The sequence below is a fragment of the Emiliania huxleyi genome (genome assembly GCF_000372725.1).
Source record: "Emiliania huxleyi CCMP1516 unplaced genomic scaffold EMIHUscaffold_7, whole genome shotgun sequence".
NCBI classification, from domain to species: domain Eukaryota; phylum Haptophyta; order Isochrysidales; family Noelaerhabdaceae; genus Emiliania; species Emiliania huxleyi.
In genome coordinates this window covers 133,946-159,828 of record NW_005196756.1, presented here as the reverse complement: position 1 = coordinate 159,828, position 25,883 = coordinate 133,946, and the positions used below count along the sequence as shown (strand labels likewise).

General features: G+C 66.2%; 4 protein-coding genes across 4 annotated transcripts; 1 reads left to right on the top strand and 3 right to left on the bottom strand.

The window, feature by feature from the left end:
- Positions 1 to 3,251: 3,251 nt before the first annotated feature.
- On the bottom strand, positions 3,252 to 4,022 carry EMIHUDRAFT_62049 (hypothetical protein; the record flags this gene model as incomplete). The annotated part of the gene is made up of 1 exon (XM_005761741.1): positions 3,252 to 4,022. A coding segment is annotated over one exon (771 nt), but the record flags the coding sequence as incomplete, so codon positions are not given.
- A 2,862-nt stretch (positions 4,023 to 6,884) lies between these two features.
- EMIHUDRAFT_197741 (hypothetical protein) lies at positions 6,885 to 8,186 on the bottom strand (the record flags this gene model as incomplete). The annotated part of the gene is made up of 1 exon (XM_005761740.1): positions 6,885 to 8,186. The coding sequence occupies one exon, from the start codon at positions 8,184 to 8,186 to the stop codon at positions 6,885 to 6,887; it is 1,302 nt and encodes a 433-aa protein (XP_005761797.1).
- A 789-nt stretch (positions 8,187 to 8,975) lies between these two features.
- EMIHUDRAFT_197740 (hypothetical protein) lies at positions 8,976 to 10,146 on the bottom strand (the record flags this gene model as incomplete). Its single annotated transcript, XM_005761739.1, has 3 exons — positions 8,976 to 9,026; positions 9,175 to 9,318; positions 9,445 to 10,146. The coding sequence occupies 3 exons, from the start codon at positions 10,144 to 10,146 to the stop codon at positions 8,976 to 8,978; spliced, it is 897 nt and encodes a 298-aa protein (XP_005761796.1).
- A 5,349-nt stretch (positions 10,147 to 15,495) lies between these two features.
- EMIHUDRAFT_448328 (hypothetical protein) lies at positions 15,496 to 23,309 on the top strand (the record flags this gene model as incomplete). The annotated part of the gene is made up of 22 exons (XM_005761738.1): positions 15,496 to 15,527; positions 15,729 to 15,779; positions 15,967 to 16,029; positions 16,095 to 16,151; positions 16,227 to 16,452; positions 16,617 to 16,730; positions 16,888 to 16,935; positions 17,113 to 17,287; positions 17,360 to 18,468; positions 18,952 to 19,359; positions 19,447 to 19,587; positions 19,831 to 19,905; positions 20,164 to 20,221; positions 20,513 to 20,571; positions 20,851 to 21,003; positions 21,079 to 21,159; positions 21,232 to 21,287; positions 21,358 to 21,850; positions 21,928 to 22,118; positions 22,183 to 22,350; positions 22,418 to 22,907; positions 23,034 to 23,309. 22 exons carry the CDS (start codon positions 15,496 to 15,498, stop codon positions 23,145 to 23,147), a joined length of 4,362 nt encoding a protein of 1,453 aa, XP_005761795.1. The 3' UTR covers positions 23,148 to 23,309.
- Between the last annotated feature and the right edge of the window lie 2,574 nt (positions 23,310 to 25,883).

The window sequence follows — 25,883 nt, the reverse complement described above, 5'->3', positions numbered from 1 at the left end:
CACCAAACCTCGACACCGACTCGACACCTCGACAACCCATGCCAACTCGACAAACTCGACACCCCTCGACACCCCTCGACACCATCTAGGCTGAAACCATGCTCGTCCGTGTCAAGGTGCCAAACTCGACACCTCGACACCGCTCGACACCCCTCGACACCCCTCGACACCGCTCGACACCGCTCGACACCGCTCGACACCGCTCCACCACCTCTGATGATCCTAACACAGCAGAGACGTAGACCCATTGGAGTCACAGAGTTAGAAATCAGGGTTGCAGCAGCAATCAAACTTGGCTGGCAGTACTTTCATCCCTGAGTTGCAGCCTCTCAAGTTCTAGCTCAAGTTGCAGCTCAGTTGCACCCCTGTTGATGCAGCAAACATGGCAGTACTCAGGTAGCCCTAAGGTGCTGCACAGCACCTTGTACAGTGGCAATGAATCCTCACACCAGTGAGCTTGTGCCATGAGTGCAGACCTGTGGTCCATTGCGCTTTGTGCACTGGCGACGCTGCAACGGCGACGCTGCAGCGGCGGCGACGCTGCTGCGATGGGGTACTGTAGCCCTTAGCTGCTGGACAGCACCTTGTGCAGTGGCAATGTCCACTGACTCATGGCACCAGCCTTGTGCCATGAGCGCTGTGGTCAGTTGCGCTTTGTGCGCCGGTGACGCTGCAGCAGCGACGCTGCTGCAGCAGCGACGCTGCTGCGGTGCTGCGCCTGCACAGCACCTTGGTGCACAGTGGCAATGACTCCCGGCACTTGATGTCCTCAAATGTCCACAGAGACTATACTGGTTGTGCTCAGGTTGTGCTACATCAACAGGGTGCAACTGAGGCTGCAACTAAGGGATGAAACAGCTTTGCAACTGCTGCCCAACTTTTGTTGTATGTTGATGGGCTGCAACTGCATCCACCTGCCACCTTGGACACCTCGATACCTCAGACGCCTCTTGACAACACTCGACACCCGCTCAACACCCGCTCGACACCCTCGACACCCTCGACACCCTCGACACCCTCGACACCCCTCGACACCCCTCGACACTCCTCGACACGGACAAGCATGGTTTCAGCCTCGACAGGCCTCGACAGGCCTCGACAGGCCTCGACAGGCCTCGACACCTCTATCCCTCGACAGCAGCTCGACACCCTCGACACCGGGCCTCGACACCTCGACACCAGGGCTCAGACACATGCATGAAATGTGAGACGCGCGCGCACAATTCATGTATCGACGTGTCGTGTGTGCGACACATGCACATGCACATGCACACGTGCATGTGCATGCATCACAAAAGCTCGAAGGGGCAAACACATGGAGCGATCATGTGAGGCGCTCAAGTCGAGCCACCTCAGCGAGCGCGAAGGACCCCGCCCGCCTCAGTGACGAGACTTCGTGCGTGCCGCACGCAGCGACGAGGGGCGGGAGGCCGGCTGCGCGCACGGGCTCGTAAAAGGCGGACGACAAACGGCAAAGGGTGCCGACGAGGGTGCACGCCTTGGAGCGCACGGCCAGCTCGTCATGTCGCAGCAGCGGCGTCAAGCATTGCGGCAAGCGCGCCCGCAGCAGCATCCCCGTCCAATCCCCGTCGGGCGGCGAGGCTGGGGCGGCCGACGTCGTCGCGCCCGGGCCAGTAAGGCACGCCGCTGCTGCCGCGCCTGCAACGTCGCGCCGCGAGCCGGCTGCGCGCGCCTGCTTGTGAAGATACGCCGACATCAGTATCAACACCCAAGGCGGGAATGCGGTTTTGTGCAGAGTGGTCAGAGCACCGCGTGAAGAGGAGGGGTGCGAATACAGTGAATACAGCGGAATGCGGTCGAATACGGCGGAATACGGTCGAATACAGCGGAATACGTGTCCTCTCGAGCGCTGTTCGAACACATGAGCACGTATGCAGCTTCTAGCTGCGCGAGCCGCGTGGCAGAGAAGCAGCAGGGCATTGACGAGAGAAGCGGCCGAGCAACGCGGATCGAGGCAAGCGGCGGCGGCAGCAGCGGTCAGACCGCATCGCCCGTCACACGGCTCGCCACCCTGATCGCCGCACTGCCCGTCGCAAAGAAGCTGCCGGAGAAAGTGGCGCGACCCGAGCACCAGCCGCGCCAGCAAGCTCACGCTGACTTCGCGGTCGTGCGGTGACGCCTCGGCCAGCGCCCGCAGCAGCGTCTTTACCAGGCCCGCCTCATGCAACGCCTGATTGCAGGGTGAATGCGTGCCTATCTCGGCTCTCTCGCGGCTATATCTCTGGGCTGCGTCTTTGCGATCTCGCGGCGGCCGTCTCTATCAGCGACACAAGACACTAGCCGTGCTACGTCGCTCGGGTATCTCGGGAATCTCAGGTATCTCCGGCTACCTGCTGAAGCGCGACGAGTGCCTCCTCCTCCTCCTCTCCGCCCTCTCCGAACGGAGCGTAGACGGCGATCGAGACGGCACGCAGCAAGCGGCCGCTCGACGCTCCGCCCCTGGAAGCCGAGCTCAACTTGCGCAGGCGGCTCGGCTCGATGGCTGCGAGGAGCGACGCGTCGAGGCGGTGGCGGAGCAAAAGCGAAGCCGAGCAGCGGCGTGCCTCGGGCCATCGCAGCAGCGCAGCCCACAGCTGTGCGGCCGCCAAGACGGCCACGTCCGGCGCCGCCCCGTCCACGCCCGACAGCCGGCGCGACAGCGGCGCCTCGAGAGCCCCCCATCGCTCACGGTGCGACCAGAGGGCCGTGGCGCCGTCAATCGAGGCGGCGAGGGAGAGGAGCCGCCGGAGCACCCGCGCCTCTGCGGCGCTGCCAGCCGTGCGGAGCGAGTCGAGCAAGCGTCCAACCTCCTCCTGCGGCGTGTCCCGTGGCCTCGACCCAGACCTCGGGTTCGACGGCTCCCGCGGCGAGGTACTGCGCTCGCCGCTTGCACCGCCACCGGGAGGAGACGTCTGTGCCGCGTGCTCGAGGCCTGGAGGACACGTCTGTGCCGCGTGCTCGAGGCCGGGAGGAGACGTCTGTGCCGCGTGCTCGAGGCCGGGAGGAGACGTCTGTGCGAGGCCTGGAGGACACGTCTGTGCCGCGTGCTCGAGGCCGGGCGCGAGAGCCGCTCGCACAGGACCCCCCCCTTCGGGACCCGGAGGCGCCTCGGCGTGGGCCCCGCGCGTGGCCGCGCCCTCCTCATCGCGGCAGCCGACCGGCAGGACAGAGAGGAAGGCGCCGGGAAAGTTGGCGCGCAGCGCGAGCGCGTGGTGCGGCACCACGGCTGGCGTCCGCTGCTGGCAAGGGCCTCGGAGGAAGGGGTGGTGGAGCAGCGCCGGGTACGAGAGGCGCCGGCGCGGGTCCTTGGTGAGCAGACCTTCGAGGAGCGAGCCAAAGGGGAGCGAGGCGTTTTCCGGCCGCGAGACGTCTTTCGAAACAATCATCGAGACTAGCGCGAAGAAGTTGTGGGTGTCGAACGGCGGCCGGCCGACGTAGAGCTCGTACAGTATGACGCCCAGCGCCCACAGGTCGGCTGTGTGGTCGTAAGGCTGCTCCTGCAAGAGCTCCGGCGCCATGTAGAGCGGCGTGCCCTTTATCGATGCGAGCACCGTGGTTTGCTGCGACATGGCGCGAGCGAAGCCAAAGTCGCAGAGCATGACGCGCGAGTTGGCGCCGAGCAGGATGTTTTGTGGCTTCATGTCGCGGTGGATCACGCGGTGGGAGTGCAGGTAGTGGAGCGCGTCGACGAGCTGAGCCGCGATTGGCAGGACCGCCGCCTCGGGGAGCGCAGTGTCGCCCTGGAGCACCTCGAAGAGGGTGCCCGACGCAAACTCGGTGACGGCGCAGAGTGCGTCCTCCGTCTCGAAGCAGTCGAGCATCTGCACGATGTTTGGGTGGCGCAGCGTCCGGAGAATGTCCCTCTCCTGCCGCAACGCCGCCAACTCGGCGGCGCTGTGGCCTACGGTCGGGATGAACTTGATGGCGACGACCTGCCCGCAGTAGCGGCGGCGCCCCTTGTACACCTTGCCAAAGGAGCCCTCGCCCACTAGGCCGATGACGTGGTAGTCCGAGAGCGGCATTCAATTCGTCGGCCCTCCAGAGAGCGGGTGGGCCGCGCAGCCAGGTTCGTGTGAAGAGTCGGCATAAAGCGCGCGCGATAAGGGTTTTGCTTGCCTTCCCTGGGACCCCGTGTTGCATGTCTGACTGTCACTGTGCGATTTCGGGGCCCGGGGTTGTGCGTTTATGTGAAGAAGAAACTTGTGGTGGCCAACAGCACAACGTTTGTGTGCATCCACTTCGCGGACAGGTGCACTGCCTTGACAGTCAAGACAGAGACGCAAGCTCTCTCGGACAATCTCTCGCACGATATCTCGAAGCCAAGTCAGTGAGCGTGCAGTGATTACGGCAGTGATCACTCCCCATCCATCCATCCTCCATCCACTCCGAAGCTCGAGCTCCGAAGAGTTTCGCTCACCGGCACTCCGACGCGCTAGAGGCTCTCCAGCCGACCCGCCGGGAAGGCAGTGCTCAAAGAGGTCGAGCCGCGACTAATGGGGTGTCTCCGAGCTTACTGGAGCTCTGATGGACGGCGGCCCTGACTATCACTGGCAAAGAAAGCGTGTGTCCTACCTATGTGTGTATGTAGAAAAGCCCCGGGTAAGCCTGGAAAATACCCAGCCAAAATACCCATTGAAGTACCCAGGTACATTCCCGGAGGAGGACTGCTGCCGGTTTTCTGTGGACAAAATACCTGGGTACTTCAATGGGTACTTTGGTCTTTGGTCTTTGCCGATTTCCCCGATTTTTGTCAGTTAAAAGGGGAACCCTCTCGTTTTCATCTCCCATCTGGGTGGGTTCCGAAAACATGGGTACAGGCCAACCTTACAGCCGCTGTATTACAGGGGCCCTCCCGCTTATAGCGCAACAAACAAATAACTCTAGCGCAGGGCTAGGGCTCTCTTGCCCGCAACCCGTCCCCGAGCATCTGGCCCGCTGGGTGCGCTTCTTAGCTCCCCGGCCCTGGATGTGAGGCTGCCACCTGCACTCCAAGTGCTCCAAGTGCGCGTCGGAGTGCCGGTGAGCGAATCTTCGCACTTTTCGGAGCTCGAGCTTCGGACGGATGGGGAGTAATTTGGCCAGTACATACTTTTCCGGCAAACAAAAGGGAAACGAGAGGGTCGCTCCCCAGCACTTTGGTCTTTGCGTTTCCGGAAATTTCCAAGGAATCCAAAGGGCTTTGGTGCTCCATCTGTTTTCTCTTGAGTTCGATCCCTACCTTGGGAAACTCGCGAGTTTCCCTTAGTCTGAGAGCTGGTCTGAGGCAGAATCTGAGGCAAAATCGATAATATCAAATTCTTTGGTGTTGTTTGTCTCCGCCGCCGCCCGGGGCCGCGTCCACGCGTAGGTTGGTTGGGGCGCGCCAGGGTTTCGGAACCGGGTCCGGCCACGCAAAAAAGATTTTTACAACAGCTCCCTCTCACGACACTGGCCAACTGGCATTGATTGATTGATGGCGAACTGGCAACTCAGGAAAAAAGAAATGCGCGCCTTGCGGCGAGACTCGTACGTCACCACTCACGGAACGGAACACCGTCAACCCGATGACGACGGACGTTGCAACAACGCCCGTTCTTTTCGTTGGGGTAATCTCGTACAACCAGAGCGGCCACCTCGAACGCCGGCATTCGATTCGCGCCCTGCACCGGCCCGACCCAGCCGTCGAGCTGCGCTTCGTCATGGCGGAGGATGAGGCGCAAGAGGACGTGTCGTTGGGCGATGTGCTGCTCCTCCCGCTGCCGCCGCGTGTCAACCGCCGCCTCGTGGGGCAGTGGCTTCTCAAGAACGCCTTTCTGCGATATGCCACTGCGCGGCCCAGCGTGCGCTTCATTGCCAAGGCTGATGACGACACCGCCTTCAATGCCACAGCACTGGCGCTTGAACTGAGCACGCTGCCGCCGACCATGCGGCACGTCGTCTACGGCCCTGTCAATGTGTGGTTTGTGTACGCTCCATTGGCGCTCACACCCGTTTGCTGGGACAGCTCGCCTCGTCGATGGGCGGGTGCGAGGGCCCAGTGGGTTGCTGCTGGTCGACCGCACGATACAACCGACGCGCCGCTCGACCAGTGCCTGCGTGTCGGCACCGTCGGTCCATTCCCTTTCGCCGGCGGCCCGCTTCAGGCATATTCGCACGCATATGCCGCACGGCTAGTCGCGATGCTGCACGCGGAGGAGGAGTACGTTCTGACAAACTTCTCGACGGCGCCGATCATTCATCCGCGTTCTGGCACCGTCGTGCAGCCTACCAGCAAGGCGCACCCAGCGAACCGGTTGCTTATCGAGGATGCCCACTTTGGATACATGCAGCGGGTGGGATTCGACGAACTGGACGTGATTATGATCGACGCGTCGATGTGCTCGATGGTGGGACGCGACAAGCGGAATCGCTGGGCGGGAGATCAAATGTGCGGTGGGCCTCTGTGGCGAAAGGAGCTCAAGGGTGCCGCAGATGGTAGGCCACAGGCGATGATCCACGCACACATCTATCATAATATAAAGCATCCCGAGCGATGGGCCTTCCTCAAGCGCCACCCCGAGCTTCTCGAGCGATCAGCTCGTCCGCGTCTCGTGTGCGACGAAGAGGAGCACTCGCTCGGGGCCACCATGCATGCGCAGCAGGGCTGCTGCCGTAGGTGGCGCTCCTGTCGCTTCGTCCAGCTACCTTAAGACAAAGCCAAAGAACTGAAGGTCGAATTACAATGAACGGGAAGACCAATGTAGGTAGTTACGCTTTAGGACATCGTGCGTTGCAAAATACTTATGTCTGCCAACGGAGAGGGCGTTATAATTTCTTCTCACGGGAACAGGACACGAATCGGAATACCAAAACTGTGGGATAGGCACACATGGCGCACAACGTTCACGCGCACCACCGGCGCTGCATTATCTGTTCGCGTCGTGGCCCTTCAACACACTGGCCCACGGGGGCGGGCGCCGCAAGTTGCTGTCCCGTCGTCGAATCGCAAGGGCGGCTGTCTTCGCGAGGGCGGCCCTAACGCGGCGCTGCGCACGCAGCTCGGCCTTGTCTGTCTGATTGAGATGGAAGAGGAAGCGGCGGTCGGGTGGAATTACTGCCTGCTGGTTGGTATCCACCGACCAAAATGTCGCCGGAGGCTGGCTTCGGAGGAGCTGGACGAGCCGGCCGATATTTGAGCTGAGCGTCCCAACCGCCCATGTTGCGCGCCTCAGAAGCTGCATTTCCGACCAGAGGCGAACGACCACAGACGTGTTGACGCCTCGCGCCGGCTCGCCTGGCCAGCTGTGGACAGTCCACGAGTGGCGCACCGCCGCATTGCACTGCGCAAACTCGTCCACCGTGCGATGGTCGTCTGTGGCAACGAAGACCGGCATGGCGCCGTCTCGGCCGTCTTTTGCTGCAAGCCAGGCCAGGCGCTCTGCGAACACGCACGTATCTATCGGACGCGCCTCACGGCCCCACCATTCAAGTGCTGTCTTGTCGCGCCGCCGAATGTGCACGGCACCAAAAGGCCTGGCGCCGTCCGCCATATTTGGGAAGCGTTGTGCCAGCAGGGCAGTGACCCGAACCTCCATCTCCGGCTGCAGGCGCAGCACCAACGCCGCGAGCGCTCGCCACGCGAGGAGAGCTCCAGTAGCGGGTGCTTCGTGCTCGCCCCAGCGCTGGCTCTGCTTGCACGCTTCCTCCGCACCCACCAGGTGGTGGCATAGGCGCTGCACATGCATAGTGCTGAGGGTGCGGCCGAGAGTCCAATCAGAGCCAGTTGAAGAGCGGTTGGCAACCACGGAGGGAAGCGCACAGCCAGAGCAAACATGGCTTGCGGTCGCCCCGCAAGCGCTAACCGGTTGGAAGAAACAGTGGGGATGTGCCATATCCTCGTAGCCACAAGCGTGCGAGGAAAGTTGGAAGCCGACACCATTGAGAAATGCGTGCGCTGCGACAACGAGCATGCCCGTTACACGGGCGCCGAATCCGATCACATAGAAGGCGAAGCTGCCGGACGGATTTCGCAAAAGCTCCCTACGCGTGGGAATCACTGAGTGCGTGCATGATGGCCAACGTGTTTCACGGCAGATGTGGCCGGCAAGAGTGCTGCTGTCGCCGGTGAATTGCGTTCCGTCTGGCATGGTATGAACGCTATGCCAGCGACATCGGCCGATGCAGAGGTTGGGCGCGGCGCATCGGTGCGGCTCGAGCTGTGACACCATTGCGAGTGGGGATCCTCAATGGCACTCAATCGCGTTGCGCCGCACGCCGAATGACAATCGCGGTAAACCGTGGAAACACTTCTCGTTGCCGAACCCAACTCGTCGCCGAAGGACGCGACGCGGCGTCACGGCCGCGCCAATGTTTTCTCACGTCGGTGTGCCCTGACTGGACGGCATTGCAGTGGCATACCTGCGCCTCCTCCTCATGCTTGGTCTCCTTAACGCACGCCGTGCACCTCCAGTGCGTCCGTGCGCGGTCGTACCGCTCTTTCCAACCCCCCCACCGTTCGCTCGCAGGCAGGTGTCTGGCAAGCGCCGCCCCCGCCGGAGCAACAGGCACACGCGACACGGGCCGCCGCTATCGGCCTCGCCTCCACGATTGGGCAGGTCAGGACCGATCCTAGCGGCAGCGCGATTGCTCTTGTGCTCGCGAGCACGCTGGCCGGCCTTCGCTGCGGTTCCATCCCTGCTCCACCTCGGTGATGTGTGTTGGGCTACACGACACAACTCCCAGACCCTCACGTTCCTATGGGGGGCCGTACCAGCTGAAATCCACCATTTAGCACTTTGGATTTCGCTATTCTCCCTCCACCTAGCACCTTATACTCAGGGTTTTATTTCCGCATGGTACGGCCCCCCTCGATCGTGTCTCGCCCTCCCTCACTGGTGTGTTCAGAGGGGGGGGGGGGGGGGGTCATAACAAACACGGTACAGGATACTGGCTGGTACTGGCGGGAGACCGGTGTGCGGTGTGTGGCCGCGATCGAGCCACGAGAGAGGAGCTTGTGTTCAGCACACGATCAGGGGCCGTGGATGGAGCGAGAGCAGGTCGCGCTTGGGCTGCCGCAGCGCGACGAGGCATTTTCTTCTTACAACAATCCGATTAATTTCAATTTGTGGGAATTGCGATCTTGCGTGGTGCTGCTACGTACGTGCGTGCGCTGAGCTGGTGCACATGGGCACGTGTCATGAGCGGTAGGAAAGGTACCAGACTCTCGTTGACGTACAAAGCCCACTTTTTGCTTCTCCTTGTCAGCAAACGCTTCTGCAGCGGCAGGTCTGCGAACACCGCCTGTAGACTCCCCTCAGCGCAGTCCTTCGCTCGGTCCACGCCTAGCCAGTCGAGCAAGCCCTCATCAACGACGACTCCGCGCGCCTGTGCTAGAGCTTCTTGGGCGCGACTACGGGCTCGTGGCGTCTGTGAGAAGGCCGGCAGTATCTCGGCCGACAAGTGCCACGTCGAGGTCCAGTGGTGCACGCCGAAGCGCTGTTCCTGCCAATCGTTGTGCGTGAGCACGGCGGCCGATTTCTCAAGTAGCTGCGCGGGGCAGCCGCCGTTGAGCCGGCGGAAGCTTTTCCACGCGTGGTCGACAAAGTAGGGACCAGTCTTGTACATCGTACCCCACGGGTGGGACCGCCGCTCGGCGAGCAGCCGCAGCGCGAAGCCCCAGAACGGGTGGTCGGGTACCGACGCAAAGAAGAAGTTTGACACGTGTTGTACCGCCTGCCTTGCCGGTTTTCCTCGCCACGGATCGCGCACGAGCAAGAGAGGGACAGAACATTGCTCATTGGTGCTGCAGCGCCCTGCGCCGCCCATTGCGTCGCTCAGGGAGCGCTCGAAGTCATCGCACGGTACCACGTCCAGGTCTGCGTACACTCCTCCGTACACGGACATGATCAGCAGACGCGTCGCGTCGGCACGTTCAACCGACTTGTTATACGATAAGTACACGTTGAGCAGCTCGGGAGCGTGCGTCGACCACAGCTCGCGACTCGCCTCAGACGTCCACAGCGCCCACTGCCAGTGCCGAAGCGAATGTGGCCACCGGTGCGCCTGCACCCGCAGCACTCCTGCTGGCTGGCGCGGCGCACCTGTCGGCGCCAGCCACGCCTGGTGCAGCACCTTTGGCAACGTGGTACGCCTGGCCTGCGTGAGTGCGGCACGGTCGGGGCAGATCATATGCACACGATTGATGTAGGGGGGGGGTGCACTGCCTAGGTCGCGGAGGGGCGGGGTACTCGAGTAGTTGGGAGAGAGAGACTTTCTTCTTGTAGATTCTTCTTGTAGTTGGTCGATCCCAATAGACAGTCCGACCACCCTTCCAGGTCCAACAAGTTTGCGCCCGGCCCTCTAGCGCCGCGCGCTGGCCCCGGCTGCGTCCCCGCGCGGCCTGCCCGACGGCGTGGCGCCCGCCCTCCACCCACCTCCCCGCGCGGGGCCGCTCCGGGGCGACCCGGGCGCCCTCCGACCAAACTGCTCTATTACTATCATATAACAGTACTAGCCCGCCTCAACCCACTTTACCCATGTACATACTATTATACTACTAGTACTCGAGTAGGAAGCCTCCGGATGTAAGTGGGGCGGGTTTGCTGCTGCGGGGTCCCCCGCTGTCACCCCTCGCACCCGGCGAGGAGAAAACCGGCCCGGCTAAAGCACGCTCGGCGGCCCGGGAGCGGCCACTTTTGACCCGGCCGGGGCCCGCCGGTGCCCCTGCCTGGCCCGGAACCGGCCCTTCCTGGGCCCGCCCCACTTACGTCCGGGGCCCCAGTTATATCCGGCGGCTTCCTATGTGCATTCCCTCGGGCGTGATTTCTTTGGTGTCCCTTCTTGCACAACTCTCGAATTCTGTCCGAGGAGGCCACCGGCCAAAAGCGCATGTCTTGAAGGTCCGTCCGATACTGGAAGCCCATATAGGCACCTTACACTCCCCCGCAGTATCGCACCTCTTGAGCGACACTACGTTTCCGCAGCTGGGGATTCTCCGGGTACCCCTCTTTGTACCCGTGCTGGCCGGATTCCTCCTCCGAACAACTCAAGTTCGATCGGCCCCAGTCTCGAACTGGCAGCCACTATCTCACCGGAGGTACCATGTCCGAGGAGGCCACCGGCCAAAAGCGCATGTCTTGAAGGTCCGATACTGGAAGCCCATATAGGCACCTTACAAATTCCCCCTTGACCGCCTCATGCAAAATCTGAGGCAAAATTTGAAAAAAATCGGGGAAATCGGCAGTACCCGGGGAATTTCTCAGTCAGTGTATGTAGCTCTTACCACTTACGTACATTCCCGGAGGAGGACTGCTGACGGGTTTTCTGTGGCTGGGTATTTTCCGGCTTACCGGGGCTTTTCGACATTCACTCATAGAGAATACCCGCGCGCCCCCGGCGCCTGATCAAATCTTGATGGTGCTTCGCCGGCGTAGAAGCGGCCGCGGAGGGCTCCGGGTGCCTGAAAAAGACGGACGGAGTTACGTGGGCTGTGGGAGAGTTACTGTCGACTCAAACGACACTGTGCCGTGATCCTCTCATATATGGCTAAATAATTGACCGAGCCAAAAAAAAGTTCCACCGCTACGACTGGAGATATATCGAGATTTGGTCACCATGACCACTATGGAGAAGAGAGCTGCCGAGCGCAAATCACTCTGTGTGACACATTTCTTGTTGGCTTCTAAAAATCTCTCTCCCACTATGAAGCAAAATGTCGGAGAGAGTTATTTTTCAGTGTATGTCGCTCTTACGTAGAGCCCGCCTAATCCTTTTTCTCTCTTCAAATAAAAAGAATTTGGCTGTTTTGGCACAGTCCACAGCAGGCTGGACTGCCACGTTGGCTCATTCCGACTCGCAGTGTCAATCTCATGCCGAATCCCATGTTCGACGAGATGGCCGGCTCTTGCTCGCCGGCTTCCAAACACAGGCGCAAGAAGCTCAAGAGCTGTCCGCACGAGTGCTGCTCGTCGCTGGCGGGGGCGCCGGCGTCGGAGAACGAGCAGCAGCAGACGCCTGAGCAGCCATCGCTGAGCAAGGCCGCATCCCCAAGCCCGCAACGGGCTTTGCGGCCGCTCAACCTCACCGCGAGCTTCACGCCGCCGGCTGCGACTGGCGCCATATCTGTGGCGCCTCTGCCGACGGCGTCTTCTCCTCCGCCGCCGCCGCCGTCGGCAGGCGGCGACGTGCGCTCGACGCTCGTACTCCTTCGCGATGAGGGCTACCTCCAAATCTCCGACAAGCATCTGGAGAAGGTGGTCGCGGGAGGCCGCTTCTCCGTCGAGCAGCTCCTCGACATGCACTCGCCCAACCAGCCGGGCGGCCTGCTGCAGCTCGCCGAGGGTGGCGACGCCTCGGATCACCACCACTCCATCGTCCTGTTTACGCCGACGGACTGCGACCCCGAGCTCGGCGTCCTTTCCGTTAGCTTCGTCGGCCGCTGCGCGTGCGGGGAAGGCGACCGGCAGGACCCACTGGAGTGCGCATCGGTGCTCGCCTCCCTCGCCGACGGCCTCTCCGGCAGCATCTTCTCGTCGGGCGTGGGCCTCTACCTGGACAAGGTGCGTAAGCTCGGCAGCTTCGAGGCGCTCTCGATTCTGTTGCCGGCCGTCGGCGAGCCGGCGGCGGGCACGCGCGTCAATTCGTCGGTTGGCTGCTTCGCCGCGCTGGTCACCGGCCTGCTCGAGACGCTCTCCACCGCTGCGCCGAGGCAGGCGGTCGTGCTCTCCGCGTGGAACCAGCGCAAGGTCTGCGCGCAGGTGATGACATGCACGGGTGAAACCTTCCTCCCGCTCTGCCGCGATTGCGACCTCGAGCGGTACGACAGCATCACCAAGCCGTACCTCAACCGCCTGATCGCGAGCGAGCTGCGCAACCGCGGCCTCTCCCTGCGGGGCATGGGGCTGCTTGTGCCCTTCTCCAAGCAGGGGCGGACGGTGCGCGCACACCCCACCCTGCCATCTCCCACCCGACACGCGTCGCCCGTGGGCTGATCCCAAGACCCGCGCCGGCCCTCTCCATGCGCTCACTCCGCGCCTCGCCCCGTCGCAGGACAAGGCTGGCACGACCGGCGTGCTCCACCTCGACGCCGCCAAGCCGGGCGACGCGCCGCTCATGAACCTCGGCTGCGAGCAGCTCATCGTCGGCAACCTCGGCCACGTCGGCTGGCTGCTGAAGCGCGTGTTCGACAAGAGCGGCGTCATCTCGGTCGCGCACATCAAGGAGTACGCCGACGCCGCCGCCGCCGCCGTCGGCATGGCTCTCGGCCTCGGCGCGCTCGACGGCACGCGCCTGCTGCTCCACCTCCTCGCGGCGCCGCTGAACCCAGCCCTCGCGGCCACCACCGCGGCCAAGAAGAAGGCGCCGACGTTCCTCGCGCAGCTCGAGTCGAGCGCGGCCAAGGGCGAGAAGCAGGAGATGCTCAAGCTAGCCCACCAGTTCCTCGCTTTCGGCTCCTTCTCGCCCATCTTTGGCGGCAGGGGCGGGCATGTGCGCGCGCGCTTTGAGCGCAGCGCGGCCGAGGCCACCGCCGCGCTCGACGGGAGGTCGCTCACGGTCTGGTGCCCACATCAGCTCGACGAGCGGCGGGCGGCGCATCTGCGCAAGTCGCTGCCTTACGGCTCGCAGGTGCGATTCCGAGACACTTCCGAGACACTTCCGAGACACTTCCGAGACACGTCTCGACACGTCTCTCCGAATAGTAGGTGATCGTCGGCTCGCTGGAGCCGCACCTCCGCCGCCTCGGCCTCGCCCGCACCGACGTGCTAGTCGTGCCCGAGGACGTCGGGCCGTACGAGCTGCTCTCGCTCGTCAGCGCGCTCCAGCGCTCTGGCGCCGTTTGCGAGCTCGTCCTCTCGGCCGAGACGGCGCTCGCCATCCCGAGCCTCAAGCCCAATCAACGTGATTAGTCACGTCTCGCATTGTCGCACAGGCCGAGATGCTCTCAACGACGTACTTCTGCTGGCCTGTCGTCGTCGCCCCAGACGGCTGGGACCCAGCCGAGGCGGAGGAGTCGCTCCTCGTGCAAGCGGGCGAGCTGACGTACATCTCGGCCTCGCAGCTGTCGGGCCTCCTCTACACGCCCGACGTCACTCCGCCCGACACCGCGACGCTCTTCGCTCTCCGCTCGCTCGGCCCGCTGCTGCTTGACGAGGCGGCGCGGTGGGGACGGAAGCACCCAACCGTCGCGCAGGGGAGGATGTCCGAGGCGGACCGGCTGGCGGCCGGGCGCGAGCCGCGCAAGGCGCCGATGTCCGAGGCGGACCGGCTGGCGGCCGGGCGCGAGCCGCGCAAGGCGCCGATGTCCGAGGCGGACCGGCTGGCGGCCGGGCGCGAGCCGCGCAAGGCGCCGATGTCCGAGGCGGACCGGCTGGCGGCCGGGCGCGAGCCGCGCAAGGCGCCGATGTCCGAGGCGGACCGGCTGGCGGCCGGGCGCGAGCCGAGGATGACCGAGGCGGACCGGCTGGCGGCCGGGCGCGAGCCGCGCAAGGCGCCGATGTCCGAGGCGGACCGGCTGGCGGCCGGGCGCGAGCCGCGCAAGGCGCCGATGTCCGAGGCGGACCGGCTGGCGGCCGGGCGCGAGCCGAGGATGACCGAGGCGGACCGGCTGGCGGCCGGGCGCGAGCCGCGCAAGGCGCCGATGTCCGAGGCGGACCGGCTGGCGGCCGGGCGCGAGCCGCGCAAGGCGCCGATGTCCGAGGCGGACCGGCTGGCGGCCGGGCGCGAGCCGCGGGCTGCGCGCAAGCCGACGCAGTCGGATCCGGCTACCGCACGCTACATCTGCCCCGAGTGCGACAAGCCGGGCGAGGCGCTCGTGCGGCGAGTACGCCAAGGTGGCGAGTACAACAAAGTGCAGGTGCGTGCCGACCACGCCGCTTGCACTGCCGGGGGCTCGTCGAGGCGCCCGTCCTGCTGGGCCATTCGCGACGGTTGCTTCACCTTCGTGGGCATGACGGGGCACCACCTCGTCCCGCTCACGCGCCTTTCGCGTCCGTCCGACGGTGCGGAGGCTGCGGCCGCCAAGCAGTTGTCTTTTCGGGTGGCGACGCGAGTTCCATGATCACGTCTGGTCCAACCACACGATCGTTCGCTATAGGCATTGCGTCGACAATTGCCGGCACGGCCGCTCGGATGTGGGCTCCGTCATGATCGCGTGCGACGGGTGCGACGACTGGTTCCACCCGGCTTGCGTCGGCATGACCATTAAGCAGGCCGCCGCACTAAAGTCCTACGTGTGCGGCCAGTGCCAGCTGTGAGGCACTGTGCCTCGCGCCTTGCGCTGCTGGAAGGAAGCTCTCGGTAGCTGCCTAAGCGTCCGGAGTGGAGCCGTCGAGAGCGCGGCCATTGATCCGAGACGCTTCCTGTGAAGGCCGGCTTGTGGAAGCAGCACCACACCTGTGCATCCGACACCGTCCATGTAACATGCGCGAGACAGAGGAGGGCTCGTAGCGAGCGGGCCGCCAGCAGCAACACCGCGCGGGCGGCCAAGCTCTTTTCACAGCGCGAAGTGTGAACAGCTCCACGAATACGTCATCCCCACTCATGAAGCGCGAGGTTCTTGAGCCTTCACGGAGGTTTCGTGTTCATTTTTTTTGCTGGATTCCGCGGGATTTCTTGCCTTCAAGCCGCTTGCTCTCGATTGCTCTCCAGCCGACTGGCTGACAATGGAGCTCCACCTCTGAACGCAAGCAAAGCTTTCTTTGTCGGGCGCCTTTCCTTCCAGCCCAGGTCTTTTGCGCGCGGCTCGCGCCCAGTGGATGCCCCCCAAGCGGCAGGAAGACTCAGGCGGCTCTTCCGGCAGCGGGCGCGTGCCGCACCCCGCACCCGTGCGCGCGCGCCCACTCGCCACAACCTGCAGTCAAAAGCCGGACCCCGCACCCTGCGCCAGCGTGTGCGCGCAGCGGGACGTCCCGGCGCGCGTGAAACGCGCGCGCTGCGAGACGTCCTGACGCGTGTGAAAACCGCGCGGCGCAGCGAGCAGTCCTCACGCGCGCGCGTCCGCCTGACGCGCAGGCGGGCAACGCGCAGCAGCAAGCGCTCCGTCTCTGAGCGCGAGGCGCAGCCCGCGCCAAAGAGGTGCACAGACACGCAACACACTGCACCACGGTTGCCCTTGCCCTGACACGCTGCTGGGCGCGCAGGCCTCGATCCGACAAGGGCAAGAGCAAGCAGCGGAGCATGGACACTACATCTGAGAGGCGCGCCACCCGCGCGCGCCGTCCGCCACGCCCGTGGTTTCTCCCGCCGATCTCCCCCACTCCCGCACCTTGCAGAGCGGACGAGCCTGCTGGTGACGCGCCTCGGCGCGGAAACGAGGCTGCCGCCTCGAGCAGTGGCGGTGGCTCTTCGCACGAGCCGAGCGCGGCGCAGCAGCGCGCCGAGGCGCGGCAGGCGGCGCTCGAGGCGGCCGAGCGCGAGGCGCTCGAGATGCTCGACGAGTCCTCCGCGCGTGCGCGCGCCGGTGCGCCGTCCTGGGGCGGGCCGTCCCACGCGCTGCAGGTGCCGCGCCGCCCGCCACCCTTTCGTGGCAGTGGCAGAGCAGCGGAGGGAGCAAATCCACACTTATGCTTGCCAACCCCTCCGCGGATCGTGGGTGCGGGCAACCAGGCCGGTCGCCGCAAGTCGCCCCATGCGGCACTCGCCCTGCTCCCCTTTTGTCGCAGGGTCTCCTCCGGAAGCTCGGCGCCGGTCTGGACGACCTGCTTCCGAGTGCGTCGTCGCACGGGCGACTCAAGACGATTCTCGCTGGCCTCAAGGGCCCCGACGAGAGCATGCAGCTTAGATGCTGAATGCAGATCTGTGCATTCCCACGAGCACTCTATTCAGCCGTAGCCTCAGCCGTAGTCAATGTACTCCGTGGCCGGTCCTCTGAACACACTGCACGATACCGTACTCCCGCCCAGACTTTGGCGTCTTCACAATGCAGGCATGCAGCTCGCGTCGCTCACCGAGCTCTGCGAGGTGCTCTCGATTGGGACTGAGGTGAGCGCGCGTGCCAGCCGCACCGCCTCTGCTTCTCGCCGGCCCCTCGCCAGCCTCCCCGCCGCCCTCTCTAGCCGCGCCGGTGTCCTGCAGGCCGCCTCGCCCTTGCCGCCTCTGCCGGGAAAAAACCGGCGCGCGAGATCGCGGCTCTGAATGCGCCCGCGCGTGCCCCTCCAGGAGTCCATGTCCTCGCTGTCCGTCGACGTCTTCACGCCGCTGCTGATCTCGCTGCTGCGGCAGGAGCACAACCCAGACATGATGCTGCTCGCCTCGCGCGCACTGTGCCACCTCATGGACGCCATCCCCTCCTCCTCCGCCGCCATCGTCCACTTCGATGGCGTGCCTCTCTTTTGTGCGCGCCCCACCAACCCTCTCCAGGCGCACCCAGCACGCGGCGCCGCTGAGGCCCACCACTGCTGCACAGGCGAGCGGCTCCTGTCGATCGAGTACATTGACCTGGCGGAGCAGGCGCTGCACGCGCTGGAGAAGCTGTCGCAGGAGCACCCGCTCGCAGTCCTCCGCGCCGGCGGCATGCTCGCCGTCCTGCAGTACGTCGACTTTTTTGCGATGGGCGTGCAGCGGCGCGCGGTCGCCACGGCGGCAAACATGTGCCGCGGCTTGCCGGTCGAGTGCGCGCACTTGGTGGCGGATTCGGTGCCGTTGCTCTCCAACTTGCTCTCCCACCACGACCAGAAGCTCCTCGAGAACGTCTGCCTCGCCTTCGCGCGCCTCGCCGAGGCGTTCTCCTACTCGGCGCCGCAGCTCGAGATGCTGGCCGCGCAGGGCCTCCTCCCGAACGTCCTCCGCCTGGTGGGTGGCATGGCGTCGCCGGGCCAGTCCGACGCCCCGGTGGCGGTGTCGGACGCGACGTACACGATGCTGCTGCGGATGCTGGCGACGCTCTGCCACGGTTCGGCCTCGCTGTGCAAGCAGCTGCTGCAGCTCGACGCGTCGTCGACCCTGCACGACGTCCTCTCCGCCGACGCCACCGCCTCGCAAGGCAGCGGCTTTGCCGCCGCAATCTCGCGGCCGCACGACCAGTTGTACCAGGTGCTCGCGCTCGCGCACGAGCTGCTGCCGCCGCTCCCAAAGGGGTCGCCCTTTTCGGCGGGCGCGGCGCGGCTGCTGGCGCCGAAGCGGCGCTCCAAGCGGAACCCGGAGGGCGAAGCTGCGCCGGTGGCCGACAGCAGCGCCGGCGAGCGAACGCCCACCGAGCGCGAGCAGGCGCTGCTCGACCAGCCCGAGCTCGTGGAGCTCTACGCGAGTCGGCTCTTTGCGCTCTTCATGCACGTCCACTCGGGTGCGGTCAACGCGAGCGTGCGCTCCAAGTCCCTCTCGTGCATGGCCAAGGTGCTGCACTTTTACCCCGCCGCCGGCTTGCGCGACATGGTCCGGAGCCACGCCATCGCCGCCTTCCTCGCGCCGCTCATCACGTCGCAGGAGCACGCGTCGGCGCTGCTCGCCCTCCACATGGCCGAGATCCTCATGACCAAGCTCCCCGCCGTCTACACGGACAAGTTCCTTCGCGAGGGGGTGTTTGACGCCGCCGGCCGCCTTGCGGCACAGGCGCCGCCCCCCGCAGCCGCCGGCACGGCCGCCGCCACCGCCGCCGCCGCCGCCACCGCTTCAGCAAGCGCGACCGCGGCCGCGGTGCCATTCTCAAGTGCTTCGGGCGGAGCCTCGAGCACGCCGAGCCGGCCCACACCGCCGCCTTCGGCCGCCGCGCCGCCGCCCAGCCAGGCGCCGCGACGCACCTCACGGCACGGGCGCCCGGCGGACGCCGACGATGCCGCCGCCTCCTCCCTTTCATCCGCCACTTCCGCCGCCGCCGCCGCCGCCGCCGCAGCGGCGGCGATGCCGCCCCCGGCGGAGCGGCAGCCGGCGGACCGGCGCCGCTCGTCGGCTGCCTCGACCGCGTCCAGCGGCGCGCGCGCTGAAGCGGCCGCGGCGCCGGCGCCGATGCCGCCTCCGGCGCCGCGGCTGCCTCACCTGAGCTCGGCTGCGCTGGCCGCGCAGGAGGTTGCAGCGTCCGTCGCCTCGCGCGCGGCGCGATTCCACGAGATGTTTGTTTCGAGCAACCCGACTCTCGCGGCGGCGGTCACGTCGGGGGAGGGATCGGCCACGTTGCGCAAGCTGCGCTCGCTCGCCACCTCACTCTCGGACGAGTCGCTGTACTCGACCGTCAACCCGAAGGTGCCGCTCGCCGGGTCGTGGACGACCTTTGCGGACGTGCGCGCGTTGCGGCAGCTCGCGTCGCTGCTCGACGAAGTCGGCGACGGCGTCTCCACCTTCGAGCTCGCGAAGTCGGGCCTCGTCGAGGCGTTGCTCACCTACCTCACGGACGCGGACGCTGTGCCGGCCGATGTCGCCAACCGCGCAGCCGCGCTTGAGCGACGGCGCGTGCGGTTGCGCGTCTTCTGCGCCGTCTTCCTCGGCCTCCCGCCGCCCGCGTTGCCGCCCGCGGCCCCGCCGCGCAAGGGCGTCCCTTCGCCGCCGCCGGCGTCGCCGGAGGAGTCTGGCGCCGTGGCCCAGGCGCCTCCCGCTCTGGGTCTGCTGGTGGGCAAGCTGCAGGACGCGCTCAACATCGTCGAGCGGCTGCCGCTCGTGCTGAGCGACTCCTCCTCGTCGGACCCGCACTCGCACGGGCTCAAGGTGCTCACGCAGCCATTCAAGCTCCGCCTCTCGCGCGCCTCGGGCGAGGCTGCAGGTGGACCCTTTTCCCCTCCCCCCCCCCCCTTGGGAATCCCCCCCCCCCCCCCCCCCTTCCCCCCACCCACACACTCCCACCACACACACCACCACTACCAGGTAACCCACATACCCCCCCCCCCCCCTCCCCCCCTCGCCTCGCTACGCCTCCTCTCACTCCGCTACCCCGTTCACGCAGGTCTGAAGGACTACGCCACCAACGTGGTGCTCATCGAGCCGCTCGCGACGGTCGGCGCCATCGAGGACTTCCTTTGGCCGAAGGTGCGGCGCGACGCGGCGCGCTCCTCGCGCGATTCGGGCGAGCGGCCGTCCGGGGAGCGGCAGTCTGGCGAGCGGCAGTCGGGCGGCAACAGCGCTCCCGACGAGGCGGGCGCCAGACCCGACGGCGGCAGCGGAAGCTCCTTGGGCGGCGGCAACGCGGCGGCTGCGGCGGCCGCGGCCAGCGCCAGCGCCCGCGAGGGGCACGGATCGGGCAAGGCGCCCCTGCGCGGCAGCGGTCTGGACCGAGCCGTTGCGCAGAGCGCCGGTGTTCCCGCGGGCCGCGGCGGCAAGGCGAGGCAGGGCCTCGCAAGCGTCGGTGTCGTCCTCAGCGGCTTTGGGCGAGCGGGCGGCGGCGACGAGGCGGAGGACGAGGAGGACGAGGAGGAGGAGGAGGACGACGACGAGGACGAGGACGAGGAGGAAGAGGGCTCACTCGTCGGTTCGCCCACTTTTGGCGCCGCGTCGATGGACGCGTCCGAGTGTGTGCACGACTTGCAGCTCGGCTCGCCCCCCGACCCCGGGCGGCCGCAGCCGCGTGACGCCGCAAAGGACCTCTCTTCATACGTGCTGCCGAGGACGGCGGCCGCGGCGACCGTGTCGCGCCGAGGCTCGTCGCTGCGGCCGGGCAACAGCGCTGTCACCGCGGCGGAAGGGCGTGGCCGGCAGGTTTCCGCCCCGGCCGGCGGCGCCGCCGCTGCTGCCGCTGCCGCTTCGGCGGCGTCGGCTCAGAGCGGCGGCAGCGGACCGGAGGGGTCGGGCCGTGGCGGCGGCGAGCGGCAGCAAAAGCTGGTGCTCATGCTCAACGGCCAGCCATTGCCGTGCGGCGTCACCATTTTTCAGGCCATCCGCCAGTTTGGTTCGCCGAGCCCCACCGCGCGCGAATTGGCGGCGGCGGCGGGCGGGCCGGCGGCAGGCATGCCTTCGCTGCCCGCCTCCCTCTCGCAGCGGCTGTGGGGCGCCGTGTACACGCTCACCTACCGCCTCCCCATGGAAGTCGACGAGCTCGGCGGTGGAGGCGGGCGGGGCAGTGTGGAGCCAGCTGGCAGCGGCCGATCGTCCGAGGGCGAGGAGGGGGTGCGGTGCGCCGTTGAGGCGCACGTGCTGCCGCCTGGCACGGATCCGCTGCTCGGCGCGCTCGGCGCGGCGGCGCCGCCGCTCTGCGCCGAGTCAGAGGGGGCAGGCGCGGTGCTCAAGCTGCTCTGGTTCCTGCACCGGCTGAACGAGCATTGGGCACGGCTTTACTCGACCGCGGAGGTGCCCGAGGCGCAGCGGGGCGCGCCGGCGCTGCCGCCGGCCGTGTTTCCAAACTCGAAGCTCAACGCCAAGCTGATGCGGCAGCTGCAAGACCCGCTCGCTCTCTGCTCGCGCTCCTTCCCGTCATGGTGCCCCGAGCTCGTCAACGCGTGCCTCCCTCATCGGGCTCGAGCTATGAACACGCCTTGTTCACAACAGGTGCGCCACGCTGGTCAACGCGTATCCCTTCCTCTTCTCCTTCGGCACGCGCCGCCTCTTCCTGCACTCGACCGCCTTCGGCCTCTCCCGCGCGCTGCAGCGGTTGCACGCGCACGCGCACGAGGCCTCATCCAGTTCCGCTTCCAGTGGCGCCGAGTCGAGGCTCGAGTCGCGGCTGGGTCGGTTGCCCCGCCAAAAGGTGCGCATCTCTCGCTCGCGGCTGCTCGACTCGGCGGTGCGCGTGATGGAGCTGTACGCGGCGCAGCCGGCGCTGCTTGAGGTCGAGTACTTTGGCGAGGTTGGCACGGGTCTCGGTCCCACGCTCGAGTTTTACGCGCTGGTCTCGCACGATTTGCGCAAGGCGGAGCTCGACCTGTGGTACCACGAGGAGCAGCCCATCTCCGATGAGCCGCCCGCCGCGGCACCGGACAGCACCGAGGCGCCGCTCGGCGGCGCAGCGGCGGAGCGGGCGCGCGACAAGCACGAGAAGCTGGTGCGCACGCGCTTCTCGTGGCCTTCTACCGCCCACCCTGGCAACCACGCGGCGTCACACTTTTGCCACTTGGACAGGTGCATGCGCCGTGCGGTCTGTTTCCGCGGCCGGTGGCGCAGGAGGCGGACGGAAGCGGCGTGCCCAAGCGGACGATTCAGCTCTTCACCTTCATTGGGCGGCTATGCGCCAAGGCCATGCTGGACGGCCGGCTCGTCGACCTCTGTTTCGCGCCGCCCTTTTACCGCCATTTGCTCTGCTGCGAGCTCGGGTCGACATCTGCTCGGCCTCTCGCCCCCGTGAACGTCGTGGTCAGAGCGGTTTTGTCCGAGTAGGCTCGAGGATCTGCACGATCTCTCGCCGCAGCTTTTCCGCTCGCTACACCAGCTGCAGGCCCTCGCTTCAGAGCGGTCCCGCCTCTTGCGCGCGGGGGGCAAGCCTGCCGAGGTTGCGGCCGCCGTCGCCAGCCTGACGCTGCACGGCTGCCCCGTCGATCAGCTTGGGTCTCGAATGACGCGCTCCCGCCCTCTGCCGTGAAGGGCGGCTCCTAAGAGCTCTCGCTGTGAGCAGGCTCGATTTCACGCTGCCCGGTTTCCCCGATTTCGAGCTCAAGCCGGGCGGCGCCGACGTTGACGTGACGATTGACAATTTGGGCGAGTACGTGCGCCTCGTCACCGACGCCCTCTTGGTGGGCGGCGTCCGCGCTCAGCTCGCCGCGTTTCGCCAGGGCTTCTCAGACGTGTTTTTGGTCTCTCGCCTTGCGCCCTTCACGCCGTCAGAGCTCGACGTCCTCCTCAATGGCGCGCGCGAGCGGTGGGACAAGGCGACGGTGATCGAGCTGCTGAAGTTTGATCACGGCTACACGCGCTCGTCCGCCGCCATCTCGCACCTGCTCGACGTGATTGCAGATCTGACGGACGCGCAGCTCGCTTCCTTCCTCAAGTTTGTCACCGGCAGCCCGCGGTTGCCCGTCGGCGGGCTCGCGCGCCTTTCTCCGCGGCTGACCATCGTGCAGAAGAAGCCAGAGAGCGGCGTCTCGCCGGACGCGTACTTGCCGTCGGTGAGATGTAGCCGAGATGCAGCTATTCCGCATCTCACACCCGAAGCCCCGAAGGAGAGAGCGACGAGGGCCCCTGCTCACACCCCCACTCTTCCCGACACCGCGCCCCCCCCCCTCCGCTCGCAGGTGATGACGTGCGCAAACTACCTCAAGCTGCCCGACTACTCCTCCAAGGAGGTGATGCGCGAGCGGATCCTCACGGCGATCAACGAGGGACAGGGCGCCTTCCTCCTCTCGTGAGCAAGTGCGCGGCAACTGCTGCTTCCCTGGGCTTCCATTTTCGGTATGGCATCATCATGGGCATTGGGGGATTGGCGCTGGTGGAGAGGCGCCTGGACCCCTTGGGATATGAGAAGAAGATTGGCCCAGGTACGGATTTATCGAATTTGCTCAAAATCTGCAGGCGCGGAGCGCTTGCGAAAACAGTGAAAACGGGGCTGCGGCCCCCCGCGCGTGTGCCGTCCTCCCACATCCCTCCTTTGGGTCTTGTCTAAGGACAAAAAAACCTACGCGCTACGGGATACGTAAGAGCCAGATACCGAAGCACATGCACATGCTGCATGTGCATGTGCATGTGCATGTGCGTGTGCATGTGCGCATGTGCATGCACAAGGAGACGCCGTCTCACCCCCTTGGCCGTCGCACCTTCATGCGGCGCGCCTGCTTGTTTGGCTCGTAGAAGACCTCGAGCGAGCGATGGTACCGCTCCCACAAGCTGGCGTGCGCCTCAATATGGGCGCGCGCCACGGCAAGCGGCAGCAGCGGCGCTGGCAGCGCCGGACTGGCGGCCGCAGCGCCGCCCGCCAGTCTGAGCGCGAGCGGGCGGGGGGCAAGGGCGTCCGGAGAGACGGAGGCGAGGAGACGGTACAGGGGTAGAGCTGCCGTCGCCTCCGCCGCTGCCCACTCTCGCGCACGAGAGGGCTGCGGCAGCGCGCCCTCGCCACTCGCCAGCAGCATATGGGCCTCAGCCTCCATCTGCGCCCGGCGCGCTTTTGCCCGCTCCTGCAGCTGCGCGCGCCGCGCCGCCCGTCGCTTCTGCCTGGCTGTTTGGTGTCTCTCCTCGAGTGCCCGCCTCGCCTCGTCCACGCCCGCAGCGCGCTCCGTTTCCTCCTCCTCCGCCGCCCCCTCCTCCTGCTCCTCCTCCACTCTGGCTGCAGCCCCCGCCAGAACGCTCGCACGCTGCTCCACCCGATCCGAGAGCGGCGCCGGCGCAGCGAAGCCCACGTAGCGCTCCAGGAGCCACCACAAATCCGCGTGGCGCGGGCCACCGCCAGAGGCTTCCTCGCCCCCCTCCGCTCCCACCGCCCCTGGCCACCCCTCGAATTGTGAGAGTTCACAGCCGCCCTCGAGCTGCTCTAGCACACCGCACCGCGCGAGCGCGCCCAAATCGACCGCAGCCTCCACCTCGGCCGAACCCGCTGCCGTTGCCGCCTCCGCCGCGCCAGCCAGCTGCAGCCCAACCTATCCACCGCCAGCCCTTTTCAAAGAGGCGCGCACATCCGGCCGCGTCCACACCAGTGGCGTACCTTTCGCACGTCGGCCCTCCGAAGCAGGTGGACGAGGGGGGCCGCGAGGTCTCGAGGCCCCTGTTCACACGAGAGGAAGCGTGAGCTGAGAGGCGATGCTCACAACGTGAGGCGCCGTGAGGTCTCGAGGCTCCGACTCCGATTCCGGTTCCACCGTGCCAAGCGAGCTTTGGAGTCGGAGCAACTCGACGGCGGATGGCGTCGCAATGCTGAGGAGCGGCGCGCCATCAGCGCCCCCGAACGTCGGGCCGCGCTGCAGCAGCGATAGCGCGACAACTCGCTCGCCATCCGGGGCCTGTTCACAGCTCGACCTGTGAGGAGACGCCGTTCACAGCTGAGCGGGCGGAGCGAGTCGTCCGCCTCGTCGAGTCGCCTAAATCGCCGCATCAGTCTCGGCTGAGCTCGGCTGTATATTCAGCTCCTCTCGGTCCTTCTCAAGCTCCTCGGCTGCCGAATCGTGTCTTGCACGGCCGCGGCGATCGCAGAGGCGGAGGCCGACACGCGGACCGTTGCGGCGCTCGTGTAGCACGGTGACCCTGTGCCACAGCCGGGGGGCGCGACGGCATCTCAGCGACGGCATCTCAGCCATCGACGGCCACCTCAGTGGCCCTCACCCCTTGCCCACAGGGGCCGTCCGAGGTGAGCGGGGAGGGTGCCTGGGAGGTGTGTGCCTGGGAGGTGTGTGCGCGCGTCTGGGAGGTGTGCGTGTGCCTCGGAGGTGGCGCTTTGAGGCGGCTATCTACACGGCGCCACCGCTCGCAGCGAGCATGTCGCCGAGCGCCAGGCGGTGCGATGCACGGTCCTGTTGCGTGTGATTCTCGTCGGTCCACCTCGGACCTTTCGTCTCACCTCTCGTCTCTTCGCGGGAGCGGCAAGTGGCGCAGCATCTCAATCTCGGCTCATGCCACCTCCCGCAGGTAGGCCAGCAGCTGCCACAGCGACACACCGGCGGGCCGAGCGTGCCAGTCGATCGCCCCTCTATTCATCTCCGCCACGGAGGCTCTGACCTGCTGTGTGCCACCGCCTGCGCGGTCACTGCCTGCGTCGCCCCCGCTGCTGTCTGCCACTGTGCCGCTGCTGATGCACGAGCTGCCGCTCCCGCCCACGCTATCGCGGAGAGAATGTAGCTGCAGCTGCGGCGGCGGTCGCGCCGGTGTGAGCTCCACTACCCTCGAGCCGCGAAGAGCCGCCGCAACCTCTCCCGGTGTCGCCTTGAGCAGCCGCATTTTCGGGAGCGTGCAGAGTGCCTCCAGCCGCACCCAGCCGGCGCCGCGGGCGATAGCTCGCAGCAGCGTCGGGTCGCGCGGCAACAGCCTCCGGCCCAGCCATCGCTCGGCGTGGCCACGCAGCAGCGCTCGACGCGAGCCCGACGCCTCCCCTTCGTTCGCTGCAGCGAGCTGCGCGCGTGCCTGGCTGCCCACCCGCCAGCCGCTCGGCCGCATTGCACCTG